General features: G+C 41.9%; 1 protein-coding gene across 6 annotated transcripts in view; it reads right to left on the bottom strand.

Annotated features, from left to right (window-relative positions):
- Positions 1-26,045, bottom strand: part of SLC16A7 (solute carrier family 16 member 7) — a 117,936-nt gene that overhangs the window by 32,149 nt on the left and 59,742 nt on the right. For all 6 annotated transcript variants that reach the window (XM_082239748.1, XM_082239749.1, XM_082239750.1 and 3 more), the window contains one exon: positions 12,678-12,909. In XM_082239748.1, coding sequence (XP_082095874.1) covers positions 12,678-12,888 — 211 coding nt within the window. In that variant the 5' untranslated portion in view covers positions 12,889-12,909. The remainder of the gene's footprint in view (positions 1-12,677; positions 12,910-26,045) is intronic.

Below are 26,045 nucleotides of genomic sequence, written 5' to 3'. Positions count from 1 at the left end.
ATAACAGCCATTCCTAGCTTAAGTCTCTCATAAGTGAGCAGGAACTAAGAAGCAGAGATAAGTTTAGCAGCAAATAAGTATTAAAGTGGAGAGCTTAAGCAAGTAGTTATCTAAATAAAGCATTCAGCTCTATCATTGTTCCCTTATTTCTGGTTCCTCGTGCTTCCTATTTGGTTTATTTATATTTTCGCCAAGAAGGACAAGATAAAACAATTCAATGTTGCTTCATTCCATTTGTTTGTTTGTTTGTTTAAAAGGAGGGATAAATAAAGATTGAGAAGGGGTCCGTCAACATTGTTTGAAAGGATTTTAAGCATATGGCTGACAGTGGTATTACGAACTCAGCCAATCAGGTTCTGACAGCCTGAGATACTCAGGCTGTGCAACTGCCAATAATGACAGTAGGCCCAGGAGTCCTGTTAACTTACAATATTTCCTTACTAGAAAAGCCTGGCATTGTAGCCTAGGCTTTTCTAGTAAGGAAATAGATTTTTGGGAAAAGCTTCACCATGCCTGTAACTCTCTCTAATTATGCTTTATGCCATGCCACCCATTTTGTAACTGGCACCCACAGCACACTCTCAAAACCCAAAATGTGCCCACTGATCCGGAAAGGTGGGCAACTCCAGCCTTAAAATTTAACAGCAAACAAGTGGCAGCAGAAGTGCTCTTTGGAGCTACCTCCCCAAGGATGTCTCAAAGTAAGGGAACTCCAAGGCATGGGTGGCCCTGAACTTCTGGTCTCCGAAGAGCGGAGAGGGCGATTTTGCTTGCCATCTTATGCCGTGAGGAGGAACAGCCCCTATGCTGTTCTGCTGACTGGCACAAATTGGCAGAGGAGCTGATGGGGCTGTGTGTCTTCCTCTTCTTCTTCTCTCTCTGTGTGGTGCATTACTGTGTGTGTGTGTTTTTGTATGAAGAGAGGTGAAGAGCAAGGCTATTGCCTGCTGAGTATGCATGTGAGGTGTTCTGTACATGAGTGTGTGGTCTCTATCAGCGTTGCAGCTTCAGTTGTATACACTGCCTGCCAGTGATTTATATTTGTAGGAAAAGTGTAAGCTAGGATCCTGAAAGCCATGTGATTCACCTGCCCTACAGTGCCACTCCCCCAAACAAGCAAGACATTCAGCGGATGGTGCTCGTGATTGCTGGCACTCCTATTACATCCAGCACGTCTTCATTGCAATCAATCCATTGCATTAGAAATGTAAATTCCCATCTGCTTTTAATCAGTGGGCCCCTATAAATGGCTTCTTGTTTATGGCTTGCCTACAAAAATAGCATAATCTGCACATATATTTGTGGAGGATGATTTCCCCCTCCAAACAATAAATGTCACTTAGCTGACAGATGAAGTGTCCTCAACGACAACCAAAGAAACCCACCCTTATTATGGTACTGTAGTTTCCATTTAATTTACAATTTAATTAATCAATGTGCTGCTTGAAAACAAGGCAATTAGTTAACCTACAAACAAACCTTTAATTAACTGACAGCTTTAGAAGCAGCAATATATATGACAGTGCAAATACCTTTAACTGCGATTCTGTGCAACCAAAGCAAATGCAAGTCATGCTCTTTTCTGTGTCTGGTTCCAGTAATTATTGGCGCACACATGCATGTGGAATTGGCCCTGTCACAACCACCTCTCTCTCCCAAAGCCATGCCTCTAAATAATCATGCTTCAGATCCTCCCAGAATCTTTAAACCTCACTGGGATGTGTGTATGCATGTATGATGATACCCCTTGCTCACCTGGAAGATGGGATGGGTGTATAGAAGCTAACCTAGGGCGCAGAAGTAAACTTTACATTTGTCCCACCCACTTCTGCTACTGGACCGAATTGCTTGCTAAGGGGCCGCTGGAAAGCTGCCCATAAAGGAACGTGACCTATTGACACTTTGCCACCCTTGGCTCCTTTGGGAGGAAAGGCAGGATGTGAATCTAATCAAATAAAAAAGATACATTTTTTAAAACGTTCCCAATTCAATGTCTCTCTGGAATGTATATGGGATATGATTTTCTTGGCTTTTCCCAAACCATGTAATGTCAGAAGTGTGACTGAGAATGAGTAATAGCCAGCCTTCAAGATCATGTTACTTTAATTATTTTATGAAGTTTGTTTCAGTATAAAGTATCGAAGAAGAAGAAGAAGAGGAGGCGTTTGGATTTGATATCCCGCTTTATCACTACCCGAAGGAGTCTCAAAGCAGCTAACATTCTCCTTTCCCTTCCTCCCCCACAACAAACACTCTGTGAGGTGAGTGGGGCTGAGAGACTTCAGAGAAGTGTGACTAGCCCAAAGTCACCCAGCAGCTGCATGTGGAGGAGCAGGGAAGCGAACCCGGTTCACCAGATTACGAGACTACTGCTCTTAACCACTACACCACGCTGGCCACAGACAGAATGCAGCCACATGCCTGCGCCCTTCTTCAAAAACTTGCTTTCGGTGCCAGTGGTGGGAGTCAAGTGCTTTGCACCAAGCAAAGTTCTCATGGCAAGTTGCTTCTTTCAGCCCTTTGACGTTTGTCATGATTACCTGGTAGTTTTATTTTATTTTTTAACAACTTTTGAAAATTTGTGGTAAAGCACCTTTGGGTTCCAATTAAAAATGAGATTCCTGGGTAAATGTGGGATGACTTCAAGGCACATAAAAGCAAAGGTAGCTGTGTTGGTCTGTAGATAAACTCCAAAAGGCACAGTGGAACAATGCCTTTATTAGGCTCAAGCAAAATGTCACAAAAGCATGGCCGGTTTTTGAGTTCTCCGGAAGTATTCATTAGGCAAGCTGTTATGCACCAGCACAGAGATCTCTGTTTTGCATGTGCATTGATGAATACCAAACCTAGCAGTTCAAGGCACAGTCTAAACCTAGAGGACAATGATTTCTCATCAGCTGAAGATCGACTTCAGATTTTGTGGGCTGTATCCTCTCCAGCCATTAGGTAACACTACACAATTTGGTTTCAATTGATTCTTTCTACCTGGTACACTATTCAAAATTAATTCCTTGTTTCACTAAATTAAAGACTGCCATGTTTACTTCTCTTAACTCTTGTTCTCTGCGTACCATGGGATGAAATGGTGAAGAGGGGAACTATGTACACCACCTTAAGCTCCTTGGAAGATAAAGGTGGTCTATAGATGTGATAGATGATAGATGATAGATGATAGATGATAGATAGATAGATAGATAGATAGATAGATGATAGAGTAGATACATTCACACACACACACACACACACATTCATTCATACATAAAGGTAAAGGACCCCTGGATGGTTAAGTCCAGTCAACGGTGACTTTGGAGTTGCAGCGCTCTTCTCATTTTCAGGCCGAAGGAACCAGTGTTTGTCCACAGACAGCTTTCCAGGTCATGTGGCCAGCATGACTAAACCGCTTCTGGCACAACGGAAACCCATGACAGAAGCCAGAGCATACAGAAACGCTGTTTACCTTCCAGCCACAGTGGTCCCTAGTGTGTTTTCGAACTGCTAGGTTGGCAGGAGCTGGGACAGAGCAACGGGAGCTCATTCCGTCGCAGGGATTTGAACCGCCAACCTTCTGGTCGGCAAGCCCAAGAGGCTCCACGGTTTATAGACTACAGCACCACATACATACATAAATACGTTATACATAAATTTTAATAATAAATAATAAATTAATATTACATGGTGTGGAGAAGGTGAATAGAGATAAACATTTCTCCCCTTTAATAATACGGGAATCTGGGGCTCTCCAATTAAGCTGAATGGCAGGATATTCAGAACACAAAAACGTACAGCACATAGAAGTATGGAATTAACTCACACAAAATGTAGTGATGGTCATAAAATTTGATGGCTTTAAAAGAATATTAGACAAGTACATGGAAAATGATGCTGTCACTGGCTTCAAGTCATGGTCACTGTGCTATCTTCAGAATTTGAGGCAGCATGCCTTGAAAGGCCAGTTGCTTTGAAACAGCAGGAGGCGAGGAGAGGGCTAGTATGCTTATGTTCTGCTTGTCCCTACTGGAGAGGGATGTGGAAGCTGTGACTCTCCAGATGTTGCTGGATTCCACTCCCATCATCCACAGCTACTGGCCATGCTGGATGGCAGTTGAAGTCCAACAACATCTGGAGGATGACAGGTTCTTCATTCCTGCTATAGGCATCTCATTGGCCATTGTGGAAAAACCGGGTGCTGGACTAAATAGTCCGTTGGTTTCATCCAGCAGAAATCCTCTTATGCTCTTTGGCAGCTGCGTGAGTGCCTTGTGCATCCCAAACTACAGAAGAAGTCTGTGAATCAGGGTTTAAATTTTTTATTATATAAGGGAACGGGATCAGAGTTAATAACACTTGCGGTTGTTTTTATACTTGGAAGCTAACAGATGCAAGGACAGCTGAAATTAGATGAATAAAACATGTTTTCTCACCATAAAAATAATTCCAAGCTTATTACATCTTGTGAGTGCAAGATCTGGCTGCCAACGGTAGGCTAGCTTAGAGCACTGTTCCCTTATCTAAATTAACAATCCAATCACTTAGAACAAATGCTTTAGTAATTTGGATGCACACACACAAAAGTCAGAAAAGAAGACATGACAGGGAGCAGGCAGCACAGCTTGCCAAGCTGTGCTAGAGAGAGAGAAAAACTGAGAGGCAGATTTCCTTCTAAAAATATGTGCATGAAAAATGAACATTGGGTCCAACAAGTTGTGAACTGCTAATGCCCTGCGAATGACAGGATTATGCTTTCCCCCATAAATATATTTATTGCACATGTTGATCACCAAAGGGAACTTGGGAAAGATTAAAAGCCTGATTCTAGCTTCTGTTGAACACTGAGAAGATAAGGAGAGCCTGCTGGATCCAGCATCCAGCCTAGCCCATCCTCAAAGTACCAAACACCTATCGGAAGATCACAAGAAGGAGCTGAATGCAACAGTACTCTCTCCAGCTGTGGTTGCCAGAAACTGGCATTCAGAGACATACTGACAATGGAGGTAGAACACAGCTGTTATGTACTGAGATGAATAGGATCCAAAATGCAGCAGTCTGATTGGTCCTAGAACAATAGGATTCAGAATGCAGCAGTCTGATTGGTCCTAGAACATTAGGATTCAGAATGCAGTCTGATTGGTCCTAGAACAATAGGACCCAGAATGCAGCAGTCTGATTGGTCCACAGGAGCCACCCAATCCAGCTCCAGGTGGAAGTGAATCCACAACCTGATTGCCCTACAGGAGAATCTCAGAATTAGCCAATCACATGGGGCCCATTGTGTAAATAATGTATATAAAGCAGACATTCTGGGGGAACTTCCATTCCTCCTCACCACTATGTTCTGAATAAAGAGCATGAAATGACTCTCAATTCGGAGTATATTTCAACAGCCATCATGGCTAGTAGCCATTGATCACCTTATCCTCCATGAATTGGTCTATCCCCCTTTTAAAGATATTCTGCTGAAAACCTAAGCTAAGGACCAGGGCTTCTGCACAAAGACACCACAAGAAGGCCTTTGTATCAAAATAGTGCCACCAGTGGGAGAATGTTTCAAAAAGGGCATATTTGGGGCACACAGGGTGAAAAGAAGCCAGGGCTAATACAATAGAGGTATAACACTCTAGATTGACAGCTCCCAGAAGCAAATAGTGCAGCCTTGTAATTGTTGAGGGATACACCAAGGAGGTTTTGAAGGGAGAGTGGAAAAAGCTACCAATACTTCACTGTTGTACAAAATGCAGCACTAGCAGTTGCCATAAGAACATAAGTAAAGGCCAAACAAAGGCCTATCTAGTTTGGCATCCACCAGTTTCTCCTAAATGTTCCACCAGATGCCAACGGAGAGGCAGAACATGAGGGCAATATCTCTTTCTCCCTATGCTCTGGTGTTCAGGAACATGTTGTCTCTGATCCTGGAGGTAGCATGCAGTCGTTCTGGCTAAGAGCCACTGGCAGTCTTGTCATCCATGGATTTCTCTATAAATGAAGCTTCTGCTTGCATCACAACAGCCACATCCCACAAAAGGATCAGGCTGTTAAGAGAGCAACTTTTCCTTCAGAAATACACCTGAAGGTTCACTGAAGATCTACTGTTTGCTCATAAGACCAGGATTCTAGCTACACCAAAAGTTCTGCCCTGCTTATCTATGCTCAGTGCTGGCAAAACATTGGTGCAATGGTGATACAGTTTCATTCTCTGGACATCATTTGGTACAACTGTCAAAGCGCTCTGTTCTTATGAGCCAAACAGTAGCTCGTACTGTGACTCAGCAGTATCATGTTTCCCCAATAGAAGCCATTGAACCTTGGCCTGAAAACAGCTAGCCTATGATTGCTTCAATACACTTTCAAAAACAAACAAGTGGATATTTCATAACTGAGAAACAGTGGCAGATTTCAGCTTCCCAGCACAGCATTCTTGGCACAACACTACACAGGCTGTTTCAGTTGAAGATACGTACAACAACACATTTTTACAGAGAGTATTGACAATTTGGAGTAGGGTAACCAGAATGGTGTGGGGTTCTGGAAACCAAGTCCTAAGAAGAATGGCTGGAAAAGCTGTATCTGGAGAAGAAAGCCTAGAGAGGAGAAATTTAAGGGGAGACATGGCAGTTGCCTTCAAGTAGCTGATGAGCTGCTGCATAGATGATGCTGTACCTAAATTCCTGCACTGAGCAGGGGGGTTGGACTAGATGACATTGAAGATGCCTTAAAAACCCTAAAATGCTATGATTTTATAATGTGTGTATCTCCCAAGATGGTTGCATATATACCTTATGCTGACAAATGATGTCTCACACTCCCTAGCAGTAATTCAACCCTTTCATAAGTACTGTAGGCTCCATTTTTTGTTTGTCACATTTTATGGGAACACATCCCAAGTTAGTTTACACACTCTCAAAATGCCCTTAAAACTAATGCAAATGTCAAAGAACAGAGCTTAAACAAATTAAAGGTATTAATACTTTATACGGCGTTTTAAAGAAGCTCCTACTTATTTATGACTGCCTTTCACAACCTGGTTTACTCAGCAATTCTTGGAGGAGGAATAAAGACTCCTCAACACTTGTACACTGAAGTGCCATTTGTTCAATAAACCCTAGTGCCAGGCAACTGTGCTTAGAATTAACTATCTGGCTCTGGGACTCTTGGAACTAAAGTAGACTGTTAGGCTTGGTGTGATGTGAGATGATAGAATATTCAGACCACTGAAGTCACCAGGAATGAAAAAGCAGAGAAAGACATTACATGGCTGGAGAGGTAATTTATGAAATCCTCTCTAGGAGAAGTCATGTCTCCTGGAGTAGAAGGGAAACTTGTCCATGCAAACGAATGGAGAAATCTAAGATGCTAATGCAGCACTGTCTGGGTACCAGGGCATCCCACCTGAAACAGGGAGTTTCTGCTCTTTCTAGCAAATATTATATAGCCCATTGTTTTAATTGGATTTACAGCACAAGCTTATGCATACTTAGAGACAAGTCCCACTGATTTTGGTGGTACTTACTCCTGGAGAAGAGTGTATGTAATGACTGCAGCTGGCTGAGGGCTGCTTACTACACTGCAAAACAACAACAAAAAGAAAAAGTAGAAGGTCTGTCATAGCCAACACTTTAACCTATAGGTACATAAAGATATGCCTTTTGACATTTATAATAAACTCTCCTTTTCCTGCTTATCATATTTTTTATTTGAAAACAATATTTATTTATTGAGAAAGTTTTTGATACAATATTGACAACTGAACCTATCTACATTTGTCCAGCAACCTCAGTATTTTAGATTCTTAAAAATGCAGAAGCTTCACTTTAATAATATTGGAAGGATGATTTAGCTGTCAGCTTCAATTCTTCCATTCTACTTCTTCTCCTGAACAATTCTGATCACACACACACACACACACACACACACACACACTCCATTAAACTAGTTCTGGTGTTTTTGTCTAGGTTTGGCAGCAAAAGTCGCAATTCCTACTACTTTGTCACCTCTACCAGCAAATATCAAATTAATTCAGCATGATGTAAAAATGTCTGTGTGTAAAAAAACCACCCAAATGTGAAGTAGTCCCTCACGCCCAGGAGGCATTTGGAAATTGGGAAGTTGTGTTATCAAGGGCACACTAAATGAGGTTCTTAAAATTCAAGGCTGTACATATCCTAATAGAGGGTAAAAGTTTGTCCCACACAGCAAAGGACACAAAGGTCACATCAAGCAATTTCCCAGTCATTGCCCATTTTGTTTTCTCAAAACCAATGTCTTAACTGAGAAGATACTATTGATGGTTTAGGGGAATAATTTCTGGAGTCTTAGTTAGCCATATGAAAAAACTTTTTGTTTTGTTTGTCTTTGTCTTTTCTTTTTTTAAAGGCAGCCATCTGGTGTTTGTGTTACATGAATTTTGCAACTGTCATTTTTGCAGTGCATACCATTTTATCTTCACAGTAATGTTGCTAAAAATGTCTGAATTGCCTTGTTGGATTTGGACCACATAGTTCAGCACTCCGTGTCCAACAATGGCTGCCCCTTGCAGCTTACAATACAGGCAGAACAGAGGATGGAAATAATTCTCTTCTGCTGTTTGTTCCCAGCATACGTTAACAAAACGTGCACTGACCTTGAATATGGAAGTTCTGCCACTTCAGTTTGATAAGCCTAGCCTTCTAGAATTGTCTAAAAACATTTTAAAGAACCACTCACGCTAGTGATATCACAATATCCTTTGACAATATGTTCCATAAACTGATAATGCGTTGCTTGTTCTGAACTTGCTGCCAATCACTAGTCTGAGTGCTCGTGTTTTGAAGGGCAGGCAATTCCCCTTTATTCATTTTCGTTGCACCATTACTTGCTTTATTATATGTTATTTCCCCTCTCTCTTCTTTTGCTAACTAAACTTTCAACACAGCCTCCCCACATTATGTACTGAGAGCCTACTGAGTAACATTAGCAAATATTCTGAACACAGCAAATGAAATGTTCTTTTTCCAATTAACCTTCAAAATAAACCCCAAGAGCTTATCACTGAACTATTTTTTAGTTGTCCTATGAACAAAAACAACAGGAGCTTGCTGCAGTTTAAGGTAACCTTAAAAGGCAGATATTTGTGACAAAGCTGTAACGGTTTCCACAGTAAAATGCAATATGGTATCCAAAGAACGTATCAAAGGAGGAAAACTGATTTCTGCAGAAAAGCAGATCAAGTAAATCTGCAGATACTTCCTCTTTGTTTGCAATGTATCCTGCTTCCAAAAAACATACCATTTGGAATTTTTGGGGTGTGAGATGGCTAATAGAAAGAGAGATGGAAGGGCATGAATTGAAAGGAAGTCCAGAGGTTGGGGGAGAATGAAGATGAAATTCTATCTCTGTCTTCCTTTGGTTCTTGGAACTATCACACACAATCCGGGTGTTCTGGTCATGAGAACCAGAGGCATGTTACTTTCTTTCAAAGTGTAGATAAACTGCAATTGCACTATGACAATTTGTAACCACGTTACAGATAGTACATCTGTGCAACGAATGTATGAATATGGGCAAACAGCTGTGGGATTTATTTATTTCCCAGTGTTCATAACAAATTGAAAAGCAATTCATTCCTGTGAAATGATGGGAGATTTAAGTATAAAATTAAAAGCAAAATATATATAAGTGTGCACTGATTGTCCTGTGCCATCCTACTGTATGTCCAAATCCTGATGATAGTATGCTATTTATTTATTTATTTATTTTGCAGGGGGAAAGGTACTATTTAGCCCACCATATGAATGAAGGTTTGGAAAGTGTCTGAATTTAATGAGGGAGAAATTGGCAGCAAAATAGCTTTACTTCCTACTTGTCGTTAGACTAACGTAGCAGTCAGGCATGCCTGAGATGACTGAGCTGCCATACTATACCTTTAGTTTAGGGCAACACCCAACTAATTGAGGATCTTTGTACTGACTTTACTGAGAAAGTCTTGTGGCTGAAAAAAAGAAGAAAAAGCCCTGGAAACACAAATAAGGAAGCCTCCTACTGACAAATGTGCTCCACAGAGGAGCAGATCCACAGCGTGCCTAAGGGGCAAAGTGAAATTTTTATACAGAACTTGATTCATTCAACTTTGTGCATCTTTCCTCTGCTTTCTTGAAGGAGGTGGGGTGGAGATGAACACTGTGCTTGACCTATCTGTTGGAATTAACCACGAATCCAGGAGACCATATGGATTTGCCAGATGGCCTGCTATAATTTCATGACATTTATTCGAAGTATGAAGTTAAGTGATAAACATAATTAACATTCCTTTAGCTCCTTCCTGGATGTCTTTTATTAGTTTCATTTTTTCCCAGATATTGAAAGGTAAGTTAATACCTTGTTACCGAAACACAGATGCCTGCTAATTACCTCAGGAGGCTGAAGGCTCCGAAGCAGAGATCCTCAGTCTTAGACTCTCACTTACCCAACGACCCCGCTGTGAAGATTAATAGGCAGAGCGCTAAATCATAATGAGTGTGTCAGATCTCAAATGTTTTTCAGGTTCTTCCTAATTAGCATTAAGAGATACACAGTGTGCCCACAACATTTTCAAGATATCTGCCAGGCTTCGCCATAAACAAGGTACCTGACACGCTATGTTTTTCCTGCTTTCATTCAAGCAATAGTACAACAAATGTTAAAAATCAAACAATCAAATTTGATAGGAAAAGCAACAATCCAAAGGAATAACTCCCTCCCAAACATTATTATAATTGTTTGCTTTTTTTCATCCTTTGCCAGTGATTGTTTGATGCTTTATTTATTGGGAAGCTATTTTGTGGTGGCTGTGGCTTCAAAGAATGTTTAGCTTTGGGAAGGCTACCTGCTGCTAGCACATTAAAGCCATACAGCAAGATAAGAAAATAACCGCTTCACTGTTTAACTTGTTACTTTTGCTATAGAATGTGGAGCTTGCTCAAAATCCTTTATTTTTTATTTTTATGCTTGATATTTATTCTGGACAGGCAGATAACATTTCTAGGTTTCTATGTACTGTGCAGTATAAGGTGGAATGAAATGCTACAAAAAAGATGAATTGTTCTGAAGTTCTCAAGATGTTCTCCTATCCCAAGAGATAGTGACACCAATGGGAAACTGGTCGACGCCAGTGCTAAACTGAGAGGCAGCATGAAATTTATCCATTAGCATCAGGGGTGGTTGCAAGCAAAGTGTTCAAGAAGACACACAGGAAATCAACAGGGTGAAGAGCCAGGGTTCTAACATTCTCTGTCAACCAGAAAAGACAATGCTGATAAAAAATGGAATCAAATTACAGTATTACTTGAGTTGTTTGATAATGCTATATTTTCCAGTAAACGGGAAAGTTAAGGTACCCCATGAACCTTAGCAAAGTAGCAAATTGCTAAGCAGCAAATTAATTGGTCATATTTTAAATCAGCCTTCCACAGCCTGGTGCAACCCATAAGTTTTGAACTACAACTCCCATCATCCCCAACCAGCATGCCAAAACATCTTGAGGACTTCAGGCAGAGTAAGGCTGTTTCAAATCCTAATCATCTTTCATTTTGTTCATTAAAAAAGCAAAACAAACAGTTACTTCTATTTTTTGCTACTATTTCAACAGCTGACGGTCAAAGTCAGTTGCCTGCTCTGTTACTTTATTCAATGACTTCTACTATCCATTACTTTCCATTTCAGTGTGACATGTCTATCAGCAGTAAAGTTTCCAGGATCACTATTCCTATTGTTTTTATCAATCCATAAAACTTGATACCCTGTTCCATCTATTGGTTCATGATTGTGCTTTGCTTGATTTATTGATCTCAGCATCTGCTTACAGAAAGCTTTTTGGTAGTCCACCTAGCTCCCCTTTCTTAACTTCTCCATCTCTTATATCAGGGATGGGCAGACTTAAGACTTCTGGAATCTATTTTGGGGTTGTTGTTGTTTTCCTAAAACCCTAGGATCTGCCAATATCAAAAGACACTTAGAATTTTAAAAAAATCTATGACACCAGAACTCCCGTTGCTCGGTCCTTGCTCCTGCCAACTTAGCATTTCGAAAGCATGCCAGTGCAAGTAGATAAATAGGTACCACTCTGGTGGGAAGGTAAACAGCGTTTCCATGCACTGCTCTGGTTCGCCAGAAGTGGTTTAGTCAGGCTGGCCACATGACCTGGAAGCTGTACGCTGGCTCCCTCAGCTAATAAAGCGAGATGAGCGCCGCAATCCCAGAATCGGTCACGACTGGACCTAATGGTCAGGGGGTCCCCTTACCGTTTACTAGAGCTAAACTGAGTTCCACAGCCGTTCCAAACAAAAATCCATACCTTATCCTGGCCATTTCCCCTTATTTCCTTGATGTCATTTTGTTCTTACCTCTGTTAAAGACTAGGGAATCAGAAATCCTTGCTGATCTACTTTAAATCACACGGCCAACCACTAGTAGATCCCAGTGCCCTCACTTCTGCACGATACACGGCAGCAAAACCAATTGCATCATTGTTTGAAATGAACGCTCATGCATTCAGAGAGTGATAGTTATTGGAAGGGTTTAGGAGAGGAAGCAGAAGAAAACAATATGCGGTTCTTTATGAAAACACATCTAGAGAAGCCATGAACTGCAAAATCACAGAGCAGAACTTTGCTTAATATTGTAAGACCATCTGACAGGCAAAAAAGAAGGAAAGTTAGGTTCTCATATACCTCCTGCATACATGACAGCCAACATGATCGATGATATCCAAGCTATCTGGCTGTATGATGTGCCGAAGATTTCCTGTATCTCCTTGAAGAAGACTGTGATGGCTTTAGGGAATGCATAAGAAAATCCGATGGAGATGAAACTGCCAAAGACCACGACCCAACCCCATCCACCGTCCGGGGGAGCGTACTGCGGCGCCGTTGAGGGCGGCATTTTTTAATCTTTACAAGTAGGCTGCAGCGGGGAATAAAAAAAGAAAGTTGAAAAGGTTATTGAAATAGCTTCCTCTTTCTTCAGCATACTGTCCATATATAGTGGCCAATTCAATACAATAATACAAAACTATTATCCAATGCTTTAGCCAGCAGCAGATTCTCAAGTAAAACTGTCAGTGGATGATGTAGTGCAATTACTCATCTATAAAAGCCAAGGTAGCCTTCAGGGAGGGTGAAAACCTTGGCAAGGGTTACTGGAAGAACCTTATTAGGTATACTGTAGTTTTTCCAGGTCACTGATCCAAGCCACTGCAGTTGTATTTAGCAATTAATCACAGATGGTAAAGTGACATTTTGGGTCTTCTAGTATCAATCTACCCAGCTTCACCATCTCCAGTGAAGTGTGGTTGATTTGCACCATATGTGGGCCTGACCTATATCTAGTACTTCTATTAAAATGTAAAATAATGCTTGACCTCAGCCTTAAGGGAGCATCACATTTTAATAGTTATTTTTAGGTAACATTTTCATGAAGAATGATATTCAAAGTGACTTGCAAAGGTAGTAAAACTCCAAGATTAAAACCATTTAAAAGACATACTGTATATACATACATGCATGCAAAATTGTAAAAGCGTTTCCAATATAAACCAAAGTCCAAACTTCATTCAGAACATGGCTTGAATTAAACTATATGAAACAACATTTTTGGAACCCTGAAGGGCTTGATGGAAACATTGTTATTTCATTATGTGAATGTGAAAAGTGACCTTTAGTGCTATTAAATCTGAAAATAAAGATTGGTTATATAATGAGTAACAAAACTGGGATAAAAAAAAGAACTGAATTACACAGCTCCCAATTCCCCGTTTGAGTTGCCCTCCTCCCTCCCAGCTGCCCTTCTCCCAGAAAACAGTCGCCCTTCCCACTTCCCTCCTTCCAGCTGCAGCCTTGATATCTGTCCCCTAAAGAAGCGATAATCCCAACAAGGGAAGAATGGCAGGCCAAGATGTTGGACTATGCTGAAATGGCAAAACTAACGGGAAGACTCGGGAATCAAGAAGACAAGGGGAAATTTTATTAGTTAGGAGAACATTGTAAGCAAATTAAAACCCTAGCTGGACTACAAGAAACACTTGTAAAGTAATGAAGATTATAGATAATTTGGAAAAATGAAAATTGTGGAGAATGTGCTGATATGCAGCTTTAATTTTTGTTTCAAGGACCCATGTAGGGGAAGGGGGGAAGTCATGAGATTCAGAGAATCTCATAAAATGATTGTACAAATTGTTTGAATGTAAACTTGTAATGTTTATATCTGTCCCCTACCCTTCCTGCATGCCCATGTCCTTAGGCCTCTTCCTGAGTCTTTCTTAGCGTGGCGGCTCCTCCACCATCCCTCTTGCAGCTGCTATCACCGTCCAACTAACTCACAGACCTATCTATCTGCCACCATCACTGCACACTTTGACTCCCCACCCACAGACCTCCACAGGAAACATAGAATGGGAAAATGGAAGGTGGAGTGGCGAGCCAGCTTCAGTGTTTGGACATCGCCATGTTGATCAGAGGTATGGAGGGGAAGCCTTTGTTGCTATTGGCAATGTCTGGGGTATTCCGGGTGTAAATCCGGAATGTCCTGGTCAAAAGGGGGCAGTTGTGGGGTATGTATTTGTACTGTAAATGCTTCCTGTTTTAGATAGAAGAGGCCAAGGAGGTTAGGGCTGGCTCACCCATGAGGCGAGGCGAGGCGAGGCGAGGCGAGGTGACTGCATTGGCGGGCAGGATCTACAGAGGCAGCAGATCCAGCTTCCAAGGAATGTATTTCATGCTGTTGTTTCTAAGATGGCAATGATGGCGGCAGTGCACTCCTTGGAGGCTGAATCAGCCTCCTCCTCACAGCCCCACCCTCGTAGTCTCTTGGAAAATAGGGGGCACTGCTGGTCTTCTCCCACCACTGAGGAATATTTTTAGAATATAGTTTTATTGATTTATAATATATAACAATTACAAAAAGAGAGAGAAAGGGACACAAAAACAAAATCCCAACTTGCCCCCTTCCAGGGTGGATCAATCTAGTCAAGTTTGCTGAAATCCAATCTGTGATTTTGGTAGTTGCCGTTCTTCAGATTAGCCAGTAACGTGTTTTATAAACCGATGCCATATTTCAACAAAATTGAAATTATGGTGGCTGCCCTCTGGGGTCTTCTAGGGTCTGCATCCACCTGGAGTGATTCAGAGCTGGCCCCTTCCTCCCCACCCCCAGCATGGCCTTTGATTCTCCCACATCGACCGTTGGGTAAGGATGATTTGACCCCCCCCCCCAAGTTCCCAATGTTGGTTTTCACTCCTCACTTGTCCCCCGTGGGGTGGGGGGGGCATTTTGTGCTTCGCTTCACATGTCTACATGTCTTGGGCCAGACCAAGAGGAGGTAATGTAAGTGTAGGTCCTTATCTCAGAATGTGCCCCACTTGAATGCTCCTCAAAAAGAAAACTAAATGTCAGAAATGGGGGCTCAGTCCTAACCTTCTCCCTACTAAGTTAGTTCTCTATGTTCAGGAGTAGCTCCTCACATGAGCACCTGTCTGTAGTCTAAATGGGACCAATTAAGAAACCTAGTTCTTACACACAGGATAGCTGTGACAGAAATTTCTAAAAGCATCGGGCTGTTTCTCTCCCCATTGTTGGTGTCCAGATGACTATTAATTTAATCTTGTTTAATCTGTGCTGACAGATACTGTCCATACCTGTCCACACACACACACAAAAGTGTAATACGGATTATAATCAAGGGTTGAACATGTCCGAAGACCATTGACACGATAATTGTTGCAAAAATAACACCATGTAAATCAGTGCACTGGAGCATTCATAGGAACAGAGCCTTCCATCACCGGAGCCTTCTGCAGACTAATGAAGAGATTCTTTTCCCAGTGTTTCTACTAGAAAACATGATGAGTCCTGTTTAATGATATATCAGCGACACCTTGCCTAATGAGAAAATCACTACCCCAATAACAAACAACAAACAAAGAAGTATAGCTGCTAAATTTCAATATGCCTCAAATGAATTATTCTATTTGCAATGGGACTGGAAAGCTCTGATACAACAGAACTCATACAGACAAATCAAGGCTGGATGTAATAATAATAATTTATTATTTATACCCCGCCCATCTGGCTGAGTTTCCCCAGCCACTCTGGGCGGCTTCCAATCTAGTGTTAAAAACAATACAGCATTAAATATTAAAAACTTCCCTAAACAGGGCTGCCTTCAGATGTCTTTTAAAGAGAAGATAGCTGCTTATTTCCTTCACATCTGAAGGCAGGGAGTTCCACAGGGCGGGCACCACTACCGAGAAGGCACTCTTTCTGGTTCCCTGTAACCTCACTTCTCGCAATGAGGGAACCACCAGAAGGCCCTCGGTGCTGGATCTCAGTGTCCGGGATGAACGGTGGGGGTGGAGACACTCCTTCAGGTATACAGGACCGAAGCCATTTAGGGCTTTAAAGGTCAGCACCAACACAGTACAATTCCCTTTATTTATTTTTTATTTTTAAGTTGAAAGTCCCTACAGAACCTGTTTGATTGACAGGGAAAAGACAATGGTTGGGACTGATTCCATTTCCTACTTCCTCTCCTGAACACCCGGGTAGTATCATTCTGCTTTTGGAAGGCATTGCATGCACAGATCAGGAAGAGGAAGGGTGCACACAGCACCCTTGGGTATGCGTTGTACCTGGTAGGTGCCTGAGGTGGTGAGGGAGGTGGTGCTCTGTTACTCTTCTGGCTTCCAAACACAGCAGGTTGCTGTTTGATGCTCCTGATGCTTCATCTATGCTGTGCCTGCACCACACCAAGACTTGACCCTCTCCCCTGCACTCTTTGGAAGCACCAGCGACCTGCTGTGTTGGCAAGCCAGGGGAGCAACAGAGCTCCTTCCACATCAACTCAGTGGCCACTACAGGTGGTACCCCATCCAGCTGTAAATAGTCATTCTGATTTGCGTGGCGAGTTCCCGCCTTCCACCAGTGAAAATAAAGACATGAGACATGTTGTTTAGGTTAATGGGCTAAAACTGGCCACAACTTTTTTGGTTACAGGTGATGAGCGGTATTGGCTTTAGGCATTGGTCCTAATCGACTATCCGGCTCCAGTCTGTCTGCCTGAAGGCCGGGAAGGGTTAACACCAGCAGGGGGAGCCCTGCTGACGCACATCAACTAGGCACCCCCCCCGGGTCACCGCTCAGGGGCTTCGCTTGGGCCCTGGCCTCCATAGGCTTTGGACGTGGCCACGCCCCCCCGGAATCCTTTACTGAACTACCCTTCACAAACCGGGCGAGGTGATGGCACTCCTCCCCCCCCCGTTCATCTACATAACAATACCCCTACGAATGCCTAACCGCCAAACTGAGGAAGTTGTGACGATTTGCCACGAGGTAGGCAAAAAATCCAAATGGCTGGTGCCAATTTGCCAAGTGGAAAAATTCCTACCAGCCCCCTTAACAGCAACCAACTGAAGTCCATAGCAAGGTCAAAGGAGAAACCTTAAAGGCTGGGTGGGTGGGAAATTCCCCAGCTGATTGGCGGCAAAGAGGAAGGGCCTCTGCCGCGCTTGCCTTAAATGTGGAAAGCCACACACCCCGAGCCAGCCGATTGGCTGGCCCAGAGGATTCCCCTGTTCGCGTGGGGCTGGGAACCAGCCTCTGCGCGAGTGTTGAGGGCATGAAGCTCGCAACACCACTTCCTCCCGAGGTCAGAAGTGGCTTTCTGTACACATCATATTGCCCCCTAGCTTGGATTGGCATGAATGGATGGGAAGATGCAATGGAGACCAGCTGGATCGGGACCGATAGGTATAATTGAGATCCATATTGAAAATGAGCAAATATGTCTGAACCGCAGCAATAGGATTGGTTGACAAAGACAGGCAGCAATGAATACCATACCAAACATTTTAAAAGGATGAAAACTGAAATAACAAGGTCAGAGAAACAGCCATGACAAATAATTCATCTTGATATCATGCACTGTAGATTCTAGTCAATCATGATCAACCTGTTTAGACTGCTTGTCTGCAAATGCTTCATTAATATTCCTCTGCTTGCCAACTGACAAAATCAACTCTCAATACAATAAATAGCTTGTCAGGAGAAGCTCCGAAAATGCTCGACTCTCTCCCATTTTTTATTTTTACAAATTCTCCGTATTTATTGTAGGATAGGCTACAATTCTGATAATATAAAGGGGTGGCCTTTTTTTTGCCCTTTATGTTTAGCAGGGTGCAACTTCTGCAGTTCCTCACTGATAGAGCTGCAAGGATCACAGTGACTTATGAATCTGTTGAATAAACTTGTTCAACATGCTTCCAAAGACACAGCAACAATGTACAGTGGAGAAAACTGCTCACCGAATTGACTTGAACCCCACTTATACAAAGTACAAGCTCTGTCTTGCTTTGTATTTCAAACTGCACACATTCCTAGAACCAGGAACCTTTGGTTTTACATGCAGCTGTCCTATGGGGTGAGCTAAACAAACTGGATCTAGGAACATTTCCCTGGCAAGGAAGTAATCTCGGGCCATGAACTGGGTCTGTACTCAGGTGTATTCCTCAGCTCCCTTTCCCAGACTCGGATCACCTCCAACAGCTGCCCATGGCTCAGTCTTGACAACCTCAAGCAAGGGAAACAACCACATGGGGGCGCACTGAAATGAATGGGACTTGAAAGAGCACATCTTCCATTCATTTAGCTGCCCAAAGGATCGGTGATTAAGGGAGCTAAAATAAGCTGAGAAGATGATATGGACACCAATAGCATGGGGACTACTCCTTAAGTTGGCAGAAACGGTTAATATAATAAAGCTGATCAAATGCCATTTTGCTGTTTGACAATTCCCTGGTCCTGCCTACCCGCAAATAAAATAATATAAACCCAAACCTGTTCAGAGCCTTTCCGCCACACTTGCTTTAATAGGGTCAGCTAACCTTTCTCTTCACAGTTCAAACTGCTGGCTTGTCACTGCAGCAGAAATCCTGATCCACTTATCAGTCTATTTTAATCATTCTTACTATTCCTTAAATCCCTGTACCTCACAAGCATTAAGTACACCAAGTTGTATTACAGCAGCTAAGGGCAGTTTAAAAGGACTGCCGTCAACATTTAAAGAAAGAAGGGTGTTTAACAAATATTAGCTTGGAATCTCCTTGGGATTTAACAACAGTTTTAAGGCACCTGGAAGTCCTCCTTAAGTCCTCCAACAGAACTGAAGGGGATTTGTGTGATAGACCAAACCATGTAGTTAGCCTGGAAAGGCACAAGCAATCACTAAGCATGTACTGAGTGGTGGGGTGTTTTACCTCAGCATGGCAAACTAAACAAAGTGGGATTTACGTAGTCAAAAATGTGTGTTTATCCACCTGAAAGTCGGACAATATAAAGAATTCATTTGAAGTACACAGGGGGAAAAACACCCCTAAAATTACAGGGGCAAAGGAAAATATAAATGCACGGAAGGAAAAACGTCAGTCTGTACTTTATTTCTGGGGAGGGTGGAGGAAAGGATGTTGAATTGCAAACTTACTATGTGTTTGGTCTGAGAACTAAAGAACTACCTACTAATATATACACACAGATTGCTTTCAACTCCCAAGATGCCTTAATCTTTCACTATAAAGCCATTGTATAAAACGTTTTTTTTTTTTAATAATAATTTTTATTGCATTTTTCCAAATTACAGAAAGAACAAAAGAATGAACAGAATAGAAAAAAAAGAAAGAAAAAAAAGAACAGAAAATCACAACCATTTCAGGAACTTATTTAATAAGTTCCTGAAATAAGTTCATGTATAAAACGTTTTTAAAAGGCCCCCTTCCTTCTCTTTAACCAAGGAGATTTTTGCTTACGTAGGCCATATGCAGTCAGACCAACCACAGTGGGAGAGGGCGGAAGATAAACATTAATCTGGTATTGGGGAACGTGGGAATGTAAGAAGGGCTCTTCCTATGGTCTTATCCATGGATAGGCAACCTAAGGCCCAGGTGCCGGGTGCGGCCCAATCACCTTCTCAATCCGGCCCGCGGACGGTCCGGGAATCAGTGCGTTTTTACATAAGTAGAATGTGTGCTTTGATTTAAAATGCACCTCTAGGTTATTTGTGGGGCCTGCCTGGTGTTTTTAACATGAGTAGAATGTGTGCTTTTATTTAAAATGCATCTCTGGGTTATTTGTGGGGCACAGGAATTCATTGCCCAGCTCCCAAAATATAGTCCGGCCCCCCACAGGGTCTGAGGGACAGTGGACCGGCCCCCTGCTGAAAAAGTTTGCTGACCCCTGTATTATCTAACCCATAGTGTCGCACTTCCAGTCTAGCATCCCTAGAAATTATTAGCATCTTTCTGTGTATGCAGAACATACTCAGCCCATTTTTATTTCCTTGCTTCCTATGCCTTAATGCACACACCAGTGGGTCTCTGAGGCCAACTTCACACAAAGAATGGGAGGTATGGCTGATGTTTCATACACGGTCACCTTGTGAATGCCCCCCACATGGCCTAATAATAATAATAATAATAATAATAATAATAATAATAATTTGACTTCTTGGGGCAGCATTGAGAGGGAAATGTAGGAGAGGCTGCTCACTGGTCCATCTAGTCCTGTATTCTGTTCTCACAATGGCCAACCAGATACCTGTAGGAAGGGCAATAGTCCTCTCCCTCCAATCACATGAGGGCAATAGTCCTCTCCCTCCAATCACATGAGGGCAATAGTCGTCTCCCTCCAATCACATGAGGGCAATAGTCGTCTCCCTCCAATCATATGAGGGCAATAGTCCTCACCCTCCAATCACTGAAACGTCAAAAGGCTTTGCCCACAACTCATTGTTTGCATGCAATAGGGCTCACACACTTCTCAAAGAACTCTGACAATAAGCGTGGGAAATAAACTGTTTCTCAGAATGCACGAGATGCCGGGGCTTAGCTTACTAAATCTAGACCTATTGAAATCTGTGGGAGATTTGTCATTGGCAAAAATGGGACCACCATACACTGGCATCGTCTGAGTTGTGGAGAGGAAGAGGAGTGTAGTGCTTAGATTTCAGACAAGGGCTGTGGACCCACTGCCATTTTATTCTGCATCCGATGCGCTGCCACTGCTGCAAAACTGTGTAAACACAATGTGATCACAATCTGTAACTGTATCTGCTATGTCATTCCATAGGAAATACTGCATTTCGATACATTTATCCCCCAACCACCTTTGATTCAAATTAATGTGAGCACAGTCTGGACCAGGAAGATCCAATTTCAAATCCCTACTCGAGTAAAACTGTGGGCGACTGTCGATCCGTCACTGTGAGGATAATATTGGGTGTGTGTGTGCTGCTTTGAGTTCCTTAAAGTAAAAACTGTAATAAAAAATAATATTTAATAAAACTAATCACATATGAAATGGTAAAAACAGCTCAATGCACATGTCTTTAAGAAATTTTCTTCTGTGAATTTTTTGAATTTTGTATCATGTCATTAATTGATGCAGCGTTGATACTAAAAAACTTTTGCCCTAGATACATTTTCTGAGACTATACAGAAAGAATATGTTACCAGTATCAAAACAGGCTCCTTTCTAAGGATATACCCAGTGAGAAAATCACATTCCAGAAAACTGCTGGATGGATGTGGCTAATCTTTTTCTGGCAGTAACAGTGTTATTGCCTAAATTGTTGAATTTCAAATTAACACTGTGCAGAGCTGGTAACTTTGTCAATCCCACTCATCACTTGCCGTGTTTCTGTTTCGGAAGGTGTAAGTTGTTTGGCACATAATAGCATAAACGAGAGCAAATGCTTTTAGATAGTATCACTGCAAGTAATACATTCTGCGCATCCCTTACTGAAGGTCCATTTCGCCCCCCCCCTCTGAAGACGTAACTTTCATTTTATTAGCTCAAACCACAGCCAACCTGTGCTTGGATTTAATGGGATTTAGTCCCATCAAATGGGAATATACTCTGACATTTTCTTTAAAAACCAATCCGTTAGCAGTTTCACATTCCCCCACCATCATAAACATGTTGTTGTATAAACCAGCGTTTGTGGCCAGGTAAAACAAATGGAGATCGAAAGACTGAAATATCTTAGCATCAATACAGGCTGTTCTACAACACATCTATAAATAAAAACTCCCCAGCGTTAAGGGCACGACCCAGCCAAAGTTAAGCACCACTGGTTTCGGAGTGAGTGCCAAGGATAAATGCTTAACTGAATTATGGCCAACATTTTTAACTTCAACATTATCAAAGGGGCAGGGGCTAGTTGTAAACAGAAGTAAGTGAAGTCTCCCGAACTCCTCCTCACGGCAAGGGGATGACAAATCTGTCAATGTTGCTTTCCTTCTGTTTCCCAGCATTCAGTTCTCTACATCTCCACATCGGCTTGCAGTTGTTTTTAAAAAGACCTCCTAAAAATTCAACAGCATTTTGCGCAAGCTCCTCCTAACATGCATGCGTTTGTATGCAAGTTTGCATAATATGTGTGCAATTTCCCTTAAACCTGCCCATTTTCGCAAAGCCAATTATCTTAATATAATGCATGCTTGCATGTTATTTGCACAAATAGATGCATTTTATGCACCATTCATCCCAGAACTGCATTGCAAAATTCAGAGAAGTGCGAATTTGGAAGGATGGTATGTTTCAATTCATGTATTGTTTTGCAGAATAAAATCAGAGAATTGTAAGGGACCCAGCAGGTCACCTAGTCCAACCCCCTGCAATGTTAATTGCCATGCTAATTTAATAGATCCTGCTTTAAATGCACACTGAACCGAATTTCAGCCCCAACCTTACTCACAGCCACACTGGAGGATGAGACGGAAGGGTCCAAGTCACATGGTTTGTGTCATGTGTGAATGTACCGTAAGTTTGGTCATGCTCTGGACACTGATGTCAGAAAAATGAATGTGAAAAGTGAAACTCTGGCCTTAACCAGTTAGCTTTCAAATTAGCAGAGGAGCAGCAAGGAAAGCAGTTGCAGGACAAACCAGGTGAGTCATATGTTGCAGAAGCATAATAAATTGAAAAGCAAATTCTTTTGGAAAGCGGGACACAGCGAACATCAATCTGTGCAATGACTTTGGTGTCAGTTTCAGGAGAGAAATTTAATCAGATCTGTAAGGGAAAGGCATGAGTCATGTTTTTCTCTAGTGACACTCAGATACCTGTTTATCTAACCAGACTACAGCTATCATAGATTTCTTTTAAAATTTCCACTAGAGGTCAATCTATACAGAATATAAAAAAATGCCTGCATGTTCTTTCCACCTTATCCCTGAGATCCATGGCATGCTGTAGCTTCCCAACAACTCTGTGAAGCTGAATGATGATTTACACAAGGCTTTCCAGTGAATTTCACGCCTGAGCAAATATTTGATTGAGGTCCTTTCATACCCAAATCTAGCACTGTAACAGTGTCCTACATTGACTCTCTTAGGCTGAATTCATTTCAGATGTGCATGTACATCATCTGATTTTGCTACACTTGATTATTGTACTCCATTATAGCCTTATGCAGATTACTGCAATAGGAATAATCAGTGCACATAAAATATTGCCAGGTCATGTCTGCTGACCCTGCTCCTGATGCGCACAAACTGATTGGGTCTTCTGGACGGAGCTTAAAGATGGATAAAATGTGTGCACATAAGGCTCTCCCCGCACAAACTCCCCAGCATCCATGCACAAAAATTCATTGGTATGTCTTCCATATGGGTAGGTTCTATGCAAAGGACCTGACCAATCTTTGGAGGTCAGGCAGAGCCAGCAAGAATTATTATCCCACTCTCTACAGTGATAATCCCCAGACTGTCTGCACTGGAGTGTGCTTGCACTGGGATGAGAACTGAAAGATGGGTTCACAAACTGCTACTGCTGTAAAAATGTGTTCGTTATGATGTAAGGCAGAAGCTCTGCAAAGGATGGTATTGTTATTCCTAGAATCTTCAGAGATGATTAACACGAACTTCTACAAGGATGCTGACCCACACTTTTTCTGTGTGCACAGTGGGGGGGGGGCACAAATATCATGGATGTTTTTGTCTCCATTCCCCCCCCCAATAATGATTCAAAAGCAATAAATAATTTGTCCAGATTTTTAAAATCCAGGTATTTATGTGCACCACACACAATAACATGTGCATTAGTGGATAACGGCAAGGGCTAACAAAAGGGTCTTTTAATACGTAATCCTCTACCCCCTTACTTAACTTGGGAGCAAGCTCCTTTGAAATCAATTGACTTTTTTCTGAGTAGACCTGTATAGGATTGAACTGTTAATTCTGCAGTTGTTTTTTTCGACTATAGATATGAATAGATGGAAGATATGTGGTTTTTACTTTCACATATGGTTGTACCCTTCAAAACTGCAGTTTTTAATCAAAAGTCTAATGCCTTGAAAATTCAGGGCGATGCTATGCATAATTGTATAAGCATGAACTGTGTATACACTGTAGTCTGCAACTCCTGCGGCCAACGTGGTGCCAAACATATTCTCTGTTTTCCTTTGGACCACATCAGCGAGGCCAAGGAGGGGTCTGCTTGCCTGGGAATCCCAGGACCTCCATATTCACTGTCCAGGCTTGCACCCTGGGAAGGTCACTACAAACACAGCAGTTTGACTTCACCCTTGGAGGTGCACTCCATTGTCTTTCAGGACAAATGGACGCCAACAACAGTAGTACTGTATAGGATGTGTAAGGGCAAAAACGACAAAAGACATTTCTAACAAAAAACTATTCTCTTTGGAAAAGTGCACCAGTGTACCGTGTATCTGTGCATTGTATGGTGGCCACTGTAACAATCCCACTGAGAAGCATATGGAAAGATATTTGTAGTTAGTTGTATATATACTTGTGTGCATGTGCCTTTAGTTTCTTGGTTTAATTGCTCTGTGGAATTAAACCATAAACTTAGATATAGGAAGCCTACATCATCAACAAAAAAAACTTATTTCCCCCCACAATTAGCTAAAGGTTTATGCTGACCCATTCATTTTATGCAACTGTCAGTAGGAGGCTGGAAAGGAAAGAGGATGCAGAAAGTACTTCCATTACAATCCAATTCCAGGGGGGGAAGATGGGCTACGTGAATAAACACATTCATTTCATTTCCTTGCTGATGATCACAAAAATGTCTTTAAATAATCCAGGATCGAACCATGGTTTATGATCCTGTCTTATTCATAAGCCATAGATAATACTAACTATGGTTTCTCTGAGTTTGGACTTAACCAAAAAAAAACCCAGCAGTTCGTTGAACACCAATGGAAAAGCTTCCAATCTCCTCTATGCCTTTACACCAGGAAAGGGGATGGGGGGAACACATAAGCCAAAGGATTGCACTGAATTTACACAGGGCACGACAACGAATGAATGATTTCCTCAGGTGTTCTTAAAGTGCAAAACAACTGCCAGGGAATGCAATTTAAATAAATAAATAAACTTGGAAATGTTTGTATGTTTATTTTTTGAGAGTCATCTTTCTTCTCAAAACCACTTCCCCAAGCTGCATTTTGCTGCATGCGGGAAATGTGATGGGTGCCTGCAATGCCATGATTTTCCATCAAAAATTCATTTTGTCTGTGCTTTGTCCATAACACTTTCCTATTGTTGCACAAATTACCTAGAGTGCCACCTGAAAAGCCTGACATTGTTTTGAAAATGCACGTGGCAATTATGCTCCCTATAATTAACCAGAGAACTAATAACTAGAGACAATCATCACCATTTGCTATAAATAACTCCTCTGTTAAGCAAAGATAGACACTGACTCCCGCAGTGGTATCGATATCTAACTGCCTCTGCCACTGAGGAAGATGCCAGGCTGGACAGATGGTTTCACTGATTATTTTTCAGATTGGCCAGAATATCTGACGACTTGCATAAATGTTTGATCACATGACCCCAGTCAAACGTTGCGTGTCCATCTGTGTTAATTTCCCCAACACAAACATTAGCATTTTCTTAATGATAAGCATTTGGATGTTGTTGAATTCAGATTTCCAAAGCAATTGATTTTAAATTGTTTGCTGGGCCCAAGACCATCCCTTGAAATTGGAAATGCACTGGCAGGGTACTTTAGGGTTTTGAATACAG

Source organism: Podarcis vaucheri, assembly GCF_965113315.1.
Source record: "Podarcis vaucheri genome assembly, chromosome: 10".
Taxonomy (NCBI): Eukaryota; Metazoa; Chordata; class Lepidosauria; order Squamata; family Lacertidae; genus Podarcis; species Podarcis vaucheri.
The sequence above is the reverse complement of the archived record's forward strand: the minus strand, read 5'-3'. Positions and strand labels throughout refer to the sequence as shown.